The 11,510-nt window shown below is 32.1% G+C and overlaps 1 protein-coding gene across 1 annotated transcript; it reads left to right on the forward strand.

The window, feature by feature from the left end:
- The first annotated feature begins 3,949 nt into the window (after window positions 1–3,949).
- On the forward strand, window positions 3,950–7,068 carry LOC107843313 (ribulose bisphosphate carboxylase/oxygenase activase 2, chloroplastic). Its single transcript, NM_001324607.1, is given in 7 exon segments — window positions 3,950–4,063; window positions 5,018–5,346; window positions 5,433–5,538; window positions 5,631–5,716; window positions 5,818–6,290; window positions 6,383–6,696; window positions 6,785–7,068. Coding segments are annotated over 6 exon segments (1,320 nt in total). The 5' UTR covers window positions 3,950–4,018; the 3' UTR covers window positions 6,664–6,696; window positions 6,785–7,068.
- The last annotated feature ends 4,442 nt before the right edge of the window (window positions 7,069–11,510 follow it).

Genomic DNA, 11,510 nt, shown 5'->3' on the forward strand with positions numbered 1-11,510 from the left:
TGACCAACCCCATGACAAAAACGTGTGAAGGGGGGAGTGACTTGTTCGCGGGCAAGAACATCCTTCAATATGAAAAGAGAACAAAGTGTAGAAGAGGAAACAACAGAAGAACAAAGAAAACGCAAAAAGAACAATGCAGAGGAAAAACATAAAAATAAAAACATAAGGTTGGAAGTAATATAAGGTAAAGGGTAAAATAGGATTAGAAAATATTAAGTAAGGGTATGATCGAAAAAAGAAATAAGAAAATCATGGGATACCACTAAATCAGTGGTTCTAAAAAATGAGGAATTTCATGGTTACCAAACCATGAAAAGATACCATACCATATCATACCATACTTTTTAAAAACAATCAAAACAAGCATTGTTCCCTTGGAAACCATACCATATCATACAACAGGAAACCACCATCCAAAGAGGCGCTAAGTGTATTTTTTGTCAAAATCTCATTTTTGCAGAAGAAATAGCTTAGCAAAAGATAGTTTTGCAACGCTGGCTAAAACTCAGGCAAAATGCTCTTCTGGACCCTTATATTATATCGGTTTTGTAAGTTGGACACTTCTACTTACATGTTTGTTATCTGGACCCCTGAACCTACTAAAAAGCAACATTTTAAATCCTTTTTTGGTGAGTGTAACACACTCTCCCCACGCCAGCTACCACGTCTGTCATATCTGCTACTTTATTTTTAAAAAAAATAAAAAAATAAAAAAAGTATTACATTAAATTCTAAGTCATTTTTAAAATGCTAAATAACAGATTAAATATTAAAATTAATTTAATTAAATAAGAAAAAATTATAATTGTAGAAAAATTTGAATAATCATATTTTTATTTTCGCTCACAAATTAAACATCAAATCCATTCAAATAATTAAAATTCTTCTCCAACTAATTTAAATTTTTAACTATAAATTAATATATACATTTAAAATTATTTCATTAATAATATATCTAATCATAATAATATTTTTAATTAAAAAAAGAAATAAACTGTAATTAGCGGTCTTCTTCTTCGTCCATCCCCACCTCCACCCACGCCCACCCTCACCCCCACCAGCGGTCTTCTTCTTCGTCCAAAATTGGAAAACAAGAATAACCGACAATCGCCCATCCAACTCCAACAAATATAACCGACTCCTAACACCACAACTAATTTTATTCGGCAACTGAATTTTCCTCCAAACATCATTACTCAAATCAAGAACAAGCATACACGAACATCTATCCGTTGACCAATGTAACCCTCCATTAACAAACACAACTTGATTTTTATTCATATGCGTAAACTGTTCATCCTGCATTGACACAAACTTTCTCCATTTCTTCAACTTTGAATCATAAATCATACAATTTTTAACTGAAATTTCATTACAAAGATTTATAAAGTACTTATCAGATATCAATCTATACCAAAGTTTACATACAATTTTTATCTTAAAAACTGATTTAACAAGTAATCTAGCAAGAATCTGAAGAATTACTTCATCTGGGAAAACCCCATATGGTGAATTCATCTAAAAAATTTGATTTTTTTGGGTTAAAAAATAAGAAAAAATATGTAGAAATGGAGTATAAACTCTACCTTTTTCACATTTTTGAGGTTTTTTGGGAATTTGAGAAAGATGGGGTGTTGAATTTAGCTTGAAAATTAAAGAAAAATGTGTAAATGACTATGGATTTGTGAGAAATTGGAGTGAAAATGAAAGGGATAGTTTTCTTGATTTTGTTATACAAATATTGTAGCTGGGATGGGTGGGGAGAGGCTGGATGGGCTGGGCTAGGGTGGGGGCATGGACGGGACTGGGGTAGGTGTGGAGGGGCTGGACAGGGGTTGGGGTAGGAGGGAGGGGTTGGGAAGGGTTTTTTCTTTTTTTAAATATTATTTTTAAAAATATTTTTAAATTAAGAAAGATGGAGGAAAAAAAGGATTTTTTTTTAAATTTTAATATTATTTTTATTTTTTTTAATTACTTTATTTAAAATTAGCGAAAAATTGATCCCCACTTGCACTCCTAGGCGAGTGACTACATTCTCTTTGTCCTAGTCACCATTTCAATGCCATATAGGTAAGGTCAATGGTCAAAGAGTGCAACATGTGTCTTTTTAATGAGTTCAAGGGTCCAGATGATAAACATATAAGTAGAAGTGTCCAACTTACAAAACCGACATAATATAGGGGTCCAGAAGGTCATTTTGCGTAAAACTTACTATCAATTAAAAAAAAGGGTGAAAATCATGTTCACCCCTACTTTATTTTAAAAATCAAATTGGGTGAAAATCGTGTTCACTCCTACTTTATTTTAAAAATCAAATTCTTCTCTCAATTTGAACAATAATAAATTTTTTCCTTTATCCTAATAAAATCTCAAACATACCTATTATACCCTTTCACTATCAAATTATTTTCTTCTTCTTTAAAAATCATGATATTTTTATTTTTTTAAAATTCATGTAACAAAATTCTCATGAAAACATAAATATTATCTTTTGGGCGAAAATAGTGAGAAATACTATAAGTATATAAGCTAATGATATTCTCTAATGAAGTAAATTGGCATAATAAAAAAATTAGTGTTATTAATAATAATCAAAACTCTATCTTATTTATACAAATGAAAATAACAAATAATAATAACTATACAAATATATTTTGATGCATAATTAATTAAATTAAAATTAAAATTAAAATTTCAAAAATTGTATTTGTTTAGAATTTACATTGTTTTTAACTATAATTTATGTAATACTCCTTTTTTGAAAATCAAAACTTGTTTATCAATATAGACCATAGAAAATATTCCCACCATTTGAAATTACTTGATTCTCATACTAAAAATAGTTATGTTTAAAAACTTGTCCGATTTATGAAATCAAGAGATTTTTTTTTTAAATAACTGCATAGAGTAGTAGTAGTCAAATTTAAAGTTTCAAAGCATTATTAATAACGTTAGTTTAGTAAAATACGCTCTAACTAAAATTTTCTTAAGAAATGTGTCATATCAAGAAGGTTCAAGTAATATAAAACGCATGGAATAAGAGAGCGAGAAAAAAAAAAATATACGCACATGCATGTACATACATGTGCATACACTCACACATGTGTAATGCATATAATATTGGAATAACAATCATAAAAATAACATTAAATTTTGTGACAATATTATAAAAGTATTATTCTACTTACAATTTTAATGAACTTAAATAAAAAGTTATAAATAGATAGATTAAAATAATAAATTATATATAATATAAAGAGGTATATTACATAAATATATTTAATATAGAAAGGGTAAATGGACATCACATAAAATAAAAGAAGAGTTCGATTATTGTTTCAAGTTAAGGAGTGAATTTGATTTTCAAATCAACGTTGGAGTGTGAATGTTTTACACTCATTAAAAATGATTTTCAAATCAATGTTGGGGTGTGAAAATGTTTTTCACCCATTAAAAAATGCTTATTTGCCATTTTTTCCCAAGATTATCTCTTTATTGCTAAATTTGTTCCTATTAAGCAAAAAAAAACCAATTTTTTCATATTTTTAGACTTCTTAGAAGTGATAGGGCAATAACAGCCTCAGCTTCTCCTTATCCATCAGGAGGAAACCAACAACATTCAAGAAAGTGAAAATTACATCTATGGAGGAAAGAACATATCAAACTCTAACCTCATATTACAGTGATTGCCACACAAATTTTGTTGTCACTCAATCTAGTCACTCAACCAAGCAAGAAAAAAAAAAAAATTAAAAAAAAAAATTAAAATTAAAGCCCATGCCAAAACTAACAAGTCACATTCAAATCTCCCCCTAGATAACCAATCCTCAACTTGTGGCCATTGAGACATGGTAAGCCAAATCCACATAATTTTTCTTACACTTATTTCCCACACACTCCTTACAACAACTACTACTATAAAGCCTATCTCTTCCCATACTATTCTTTCATCAACAATTTTTTGAATTTTACAAGGCAGAACAACAAAGTCTTTTTGATCATTTTTGAGTCATCAAGAATGGCTGCCTCAGTGTCAACCATTGGAGCTGCCAACAAAGCACCGGTACTGTGTTTTATTTTTTCCTCATCAATTCTCCTACACAATTTGTGTACTGAATTGTCATGTCTTTTAGTTCTATGTATATAGTTCAAGATTCCAGTCTCATTTTTATGTTACTAGCCAACATATGTAATTCCATGTTAACCTATAAACTTATCTTCTGTTATCCTCCTTGTGTCAGCATACTGTAAAATTATGTATGACTAAAGAAGAATTAGGTGCGAAAATAGTAGCTGATCGTGTTATTTTTTTTTTTTTTGAGTAATAACTAGAATTAGCACACTTATTTTAGTTATTTGATGGGGTTATTGAATTTTGTGGTAAGCTAGTCAAAAACAAGAACTTGATGGATAAATTTGGGGTATTTGTGTTTTAGATTGAAACTTTGGGATACTGGAGGATCTACTTGGGCTAAGGTTTCAGATAGAACAAGAATTTTTTGATTCTAGAAGCCAGAAATTATTACCTTCTTCAAGATTTTTCTATTTCATCTGTTTTATTGATATATCACTCGTTTCTGTTTAGTTGTTTCAAAAAGAACGACTTTTTATATTTGGAAACTTATTAACTTCAAACTTCCCATTTTACCTTTAATAACCTGCTCTTAATAAATCAATAACGGAGACAAAATTTGAAATTTTTGGGTTCAGGATTCTTGCCTTTTTAAGTTATGGAGTTCTAAATTATTAAATGAATTTCTTAAGATATATACAGTATTTGGACCAAGGTTATTGGGTTCAACCGAATCTGTACCTTGGTCTCTAGCTCCACCCATGGCTTTATTAGCCATAAAAATGTCATGACATGCTTAGAATACCAAGTTTTAAGGGTACTTATAGTATGTGTCAATAGTCTTCGGTTCATTCTTAGACTTTCATCCAGCCAAATACTGTCATGTAAAATAAAACGGATAAAGTATATTTGTTGGATTTTACTAAGGAAACATTCTTGGTGCAGTTGAGTTTGAACAATTCAGTTTCTGGAACTTCAGTTCCAAGCACAGCCTTCTTTGGAAAATCCTTGAAGAAAGTGTATGGAAAAGGTATTTCCAGCCCCAAGGTTTCAAACAGGAGCTTGAGGATTGTAGCTGAAGAAAAAGAAATAGACGAGAAGAAACAGACCGATGGGGACAGATGGAAGGGTCTTGGTACGGATGTATCCGATGACCAACAGGATATTGCAAGGGGTAAGGGTATGGTTGACAGTCTTTTCCAGGCTCCCACGGGTACTGGTACTCACCACGCCATTATGAATTCCTACGAATACCTCAGCCAAGGTCTTAAGCAGTAAGTTACTCTATTTCTGGAAAGGCACTCCTTTCTGATTATTGAAGTTTTGATTGTTAGTGAAAATTTTCACCTGATTTGTGTAGGTACAGCATGGACAACAAGTTGGATGGATTCTACATCGCCCCTGCTTTCATGGACAAGCTTGTTGTTCACATCACAAAGAACTTCTTGCAATTACCCAACATCAAGGTCTGTTATAAAAATACTTTTCTGAATATTTGAGTTAACACGAGCCGTCTTTTGTGGTTAAAACAATTAAATTTTGTGTTTGTTTCTTATAGATTCCACTCATTTTGGGTGTCTGGGGAGGCAAAGGTCAAGGTAAATCTTTCCAATGTGAACTTGTCTTCAGAAAGATGGGAATTAAGTGAGTATTTCGTATATCAGCACTTGATGCTTATCAACTATTTTTAATCAGCTTAAGTCCAACGCTCATACTCACTATGCTTGAATGGTAAAAACTTGCAGCCCCATTATGATGAGTGCTGGAGAATTGGAAAGTGGAAATGCAGGAGAGCCCGCAAAATTGATTAGGCAAAGGTACAGAGAGGCAGCTGAAATCATCAGGAAAGGAACCATGTGTTGCCTCTTCATCAACGATCTCGATGCAGGAGCTGGTAGAATGGGTGGAACTACCCAATACACTGTCAACAACCAGATGGTTAATGCCACCCTCATGAACATTGCTGACAACCCAACAAATGTCCAGCTCCCCGGTATGTACAACAAGCAAGAGAACTGCAGGGTGCCCATTATTGTCACTGGTAACGATTTCTCCACATTGTATGCTCCTCTTATCCGTGATGGTCGTATGGAGAAGTTCTACTGGGCACCAACTAGGGAGGATAGAATTGGTGTTTGCAAGGGTATTTTCAGAACTGACAATGTGCCTGATGAAGCTGTTGTTAAGATTGTCGATAGCTTCCCTGGACAATCTATTGGTACAGACGCTCAAGAATTCAAATGTGAAATTTTTTCTCTAAAAGTCCTTCTTGATGATAACTGACGTGTATCTTTTTTGTTGTGATAACAGATTTCTTCGGTGCTCTGAGGGCACGAGTATATGATGATGAAGTGAGGAAATGGGTTTCAGGAACTGGAATTGAAGCCGTTGGGGAAAAACTTTTGAACTCTAGAGATGGTCCCCCAACTTTTGAGCAACCAAAAATGACCCTTGAGAAGCTCCTTGAGTATGGTAACATGCTTGTTAAAGAGCAAGAGAATGTCAAGAGAGTTCAGTTGGCTGAAACCTACCTTAAAGAGGCAGCACTCGGAGATGCTAACGCCGATGCCATCAACACTGGAGCTTTCTAAGAATCTTCATCTATCCCAAAGTCTAAACAAGAGGTTAGGATTTTGCATTTCAAAAGCTTTAATAATAGCCTTGAAGATAGGAGAAAATCTCTAAAACATTTCATTTATTGTATGGATGCAGGGGAAAAAAGCGCGACATATTAATCATCCTGTTGCTGAAGTCTTCAATGATTCAACTTCCCGGAGTGGTAATGTATTTTATTTCAACTTTTTTGAGGCACTTTGTGAGGGTAGCTATAGAATGTGACTGAACTGTTGAATATTATGTTAATCAGTTGTATTCCAGTGTTAAGGGAATACAAACTACAAATAATCTTTTGTTTTCAGTTTTTGGTCATTCTTATGTAATCAAGTTCTTGATTTGGGATTTCAATATTTGCTTTGTAAATGACTCCTCCTCTGTACTCAAATGCCTATTATCTGCAAAGTAAAACCAATATCTATGATGCTTGGAGTCGGGTACCCGATCTGCAGGGTGCGGATCTAGAGGTCGGATAATAACTATTTCTCGAAACAGAACATCTGCATTTCACCTCTTACATGCGAGGGCAGTAATTTGAGAATCATGAACCTAAGGTGACCTATCGAATTGAAATCGACTATAATCTATTGATCATCTTTTAAATACAAAAAACTATTAAAGTCAATGAGATCTGTTGAAATAACCAGTATTAGGATGAACTAGATACAATCATTTTCTATAGGATACAATATAATATGATACAATACAATACGATACATTATAAAACAATAATAAAAACCATCCAAACAGAGTGTAAGAATGTTAAAGGACATACAAGGACTGATAGTATAACATGATCGGTGGATGGATAGTACTCCTCCCATTCAAAAATAAATGAATTTTTGGGATGTGACACCCAGTTACAAACAACAACAAACCCAGTGTATTCCCACCTAGTGGGGTCTGGGGGAGTAAGATGTACGCAGTCCATAACTCTACCTCTAAAGAAGTGGAAAGGCTGTTTCCGATATACCCCCGGCTCAAGGCACGAGATACCACACAAACACCTAGTAAAGCACAGCACAAGATTACATATCATAAATACGGCACCCATAAGTAATATAAAACAGAGAAAAGCACACAGATTCATAATAAAACATGGAACACAGAATCATAACAGACATAAAACCCCCACCAAGTAATTCCCTACACTAGCGACCCAAACTGGCCCTAGTCCTCTGCCCTAATCCGCGTCCTCCAGACCTTCCTATCTAGGGTCATGTCCTCGGTGAGCTGTAACTGCTCCATGTCCCGCCTAATCACCTCACCCCAGTACTTCTTCGGCCTACCCCTACCCCGCCTAAAACCATCCAACGCTAGTCTCTCACACCTACGGACCGGGGCATCCATGCCTCTCCTCTTCACGTGTCCGAACCATGTCAATCGGGCTTCCCGCATCTTGCACTCCACTGGAGTCACACCAACCTTCTCCCGGATAGTCTCATTCCGAACTCTATCCCCTCTAGTCAGCCCACACATCCAGCGCAACATCCGTATTTCTGCCACCTTCACTATGGCCGGATTTTACAATAATCCCATCGAAAAAATGATGTGTCAACCTTAATTAATTCTTAATTTTAATTTAAGAAAATATAATTAATTACCCATATCTTCCCTTTTTATTTGTGTCCAACCCAATTTTTCTTATGGATTATATAATAGAAAAATATCAAAATTTCTTAATAGATTAGACTACTTGTCAAGACTATTTTCATTAAAAAAAAATTAGTTAATATTTTTATGAAACTAAAATTATACTATAAGCAGTAGCGGACCTATGTAGAAATTTGGGGTGCTCCGGTACCCACCAAACTCGACGTGAAATAGGTAAAATTACATAGAAAATATATAAAAATAGGTATAAATTATATAAAAGCACCCACTATAATAAAAAGTTTATTGGGTGCATTGACATTTGGGTTGGTCTTAAGGTGCTTCATTGGGAGGAGGCCTTGAGTTCAAACCTTATTGAGGTTATTTTTTTATTTTTTTCAGTTTTAAAATTTTTTAAGCACCCACTATCCTTAAATCCTGGGTCTGTCACCGACTATAAGGGAGGATACTAAACTTTGGTAGTCTTCACAATGACACTATGGTAATCTTAATTTTCTTAAAATCCTTTAAAATTGAGACGTGTTGGTAAATTATTTCTTTTCTCAAAAATTATGCCATGTAGTTGATAAGATTATGGTCATTTTAATCTTTTAAAAATCCTCTAAAATTGTGACATGTTGATAAATTACTTTTCTCATCTAAAACTGTGACATGTAGTTGATAAATTTACTTTTCCCCTCTAAAATTGTGACATGTTGTTGATAAAATTACTTTTCTCCCTCTTAAATTGTGACATATAGTTGATAGAATTATTTTTTTTCATACATTTCTTTTCTTTCCACTTGGGCCTTTGCATTCGGCATATAATAATAAGATGATGAACTACTCTATTTATTGAGTTTGTCTTTGTGCTTTTAATTGTTTGACTAATTGATTAGTTCTCTTAGAAATTTTTATTATAATATTTTGTTTCTGATAAATTACATATTGTTTAATTAATTCAATTGATAAATATATAAATTAAATATCTAATAATTTATTTTATCTATTAAATTACTTATATTTTATGACTTTTATTAACACAACTGTCAATAACAATATTTGTACAAATTTCGATAATTCTTATTCGCTGACAAAATTAAAAAGGTTTTATATTAAAACTATCTTTCGCATGTTGATCTATCTTCAAAGAATTAAAAATAATAATATTATACATGTATTTCTATTTTATGTATTTTGAAGAATTTATCTTATTTATTACTCTGTTTTGATGCACATTTATGGCAGACGAATACAATATTATGAAATATTTCATAAAAAATCAACCAAATTCTTTTTTATGGAAATAGTCTTCATTAGATAGCCTAATCTATTAAGAAATTGGTATTCTTTCATTATATAATCAACAAGGAAAATTTGGTTGGGCACATATTAAAAAGGTCAAGATATGAGTGATATATTATATTTTTTTAACTTAAAATTACGAACTAATTAAGATTCACACATCAATTTTCGGTGGAATTATTGTAAAATCCGGTCATAGTGACTTTTGTGATGGTTGGAGCAAAGTAAAATGACCTTTGTGTAATGAATGAAAGAAAAAAATGACTTTTGTTTAATAAATACAACATTAAATGATCATGGATGAAATTTACTCCGCAATAAAAAGAAGTGAAGAAATAATTTATACATCTTTGAACTTAGAAAATTTATTTATTTTGAACCATAAAAAAGTATCAGAAATTCATTTGTATTAGAATTGAGGAAGTATAAAAGGTACATATGAATCGATCACAAATAGCATTATCAAACCTTTTTCACTAATAGAGGGATAAATATGACCCGTTTTTCCTTTAATATATAACTTGAATTAGATTACAAAGTCGGCTCTTGGATAAAGCCAATGAAGCAACGGCTTTAGCCCCCTAATTTTTTGGGGCCCCATTTTTGAATAACAATAATAAATTTAGAAAATTTTAAAATAAATAAATACTATTTAAACTAAAAATAAAAGAAAACTATAAAAGAAATTTGAAAAATCAAAGTATCTGAAAGATATTTTAAATTTTTTATTTGGTGTAAAAATTAAGATCACCGGGTGATAGGAAAATGAAAAAATTATTATATTAATCACGAAAGTTTCTTAAAACATAATGCTAATTAGATATTAATAGTTTTGATTTACGTTTTAAATTAAAAGTGTGTAGGACACATTGATACAAATAGAAGATAATTTTTTACTATACGCAATCGGTTAAAAAGATTTGATTATTTTCACATGCTTATATTTAAGGTCTCTAAAAATATTTAAGGTCTCTCATTATGATTCAACTTTAGGCCACAAAATTGGTTGAGCCGCCTTTACCTTCGAAAAGCAAAACTCTCTATTATAGTTTAGGAGTTTTTATTATCTGATTTGGAATGTGTCTTGAAACCACACGACTGACAGTGTCAAACAAAATCAATCAGAATATCAGACTCTCGTAAGTACGCTGTAATGACAAATTTTGACCCCCAAAAAGTGCAACGCGTAAAAATTTGGCATCAAAATTCTATTCCACCAACTTCAATAGAAGTACGCATCTATATATATATAGATGCTTATGAATTTACTAAGTTGATTGTGTAAATGATATAAAAACATAAACTAATCTAATATTAAGTTAGAACGATGTAAATCTTGTTTGGGAATCAATCGGGAACATATATTAGACTATATATCAATAAACTTTGTGAATTATGGAGGCAATTATAAAGAGGGGGAGGGATGTGTGTGACAATATTTTATAAATTTATATGAGCATGTCAATTACAAATTGATTTTTGAATTGCTTTAGCAAACTCAATAGTAAACCAACAAAATTCATCAAACCGTACTTTCTGATTTTACTGGGGCTGTTCTAACAGGCAGTTTAGATTCTTCACAAGTATCTGGATCAGTCGTAATAGCACCAACAGAACTCATCATAAAAACAAAATCATTTGCATAGAAATATTTGATTGCTGATGTAGCGTCCTTTATTGCTCCATCATAATTTTCCATTGAGAACAGGTTATGTTGTTTGCTCTAGTAAACTCGCAACTTCATTGTAAATACATTTTGATTTTGTTAAACACCGTTGAAGTAAAATATGTATCAAACCTTTTTTATCAAGAGTTCTTAGGGTACGCTCTAAGAGAATCAATGTATATTTGAAGTCAGTAGACGTTCGGCAAACGTCTTCTATCAAATCTCCTGATGAAAAAGTTATAGGAGTGAGAAAGAAAATCA

Source organism: Capsicum annuum, chromosome 10 (genome assembly GCF_002878395.1).
Source record: "Capsicum annuum cultivar UCD-10X-F1 chromosome 10, UCD10Xv1.1, whole genome shotgun sequence".
NCBI classification, from domain to species: domain Eukaryota; kingdom Viridiplantae; phylum Streptophyta; class Magnoliopsida; order Solanales; family Solanaceae; genus Capsicum; species Capsicum annuum.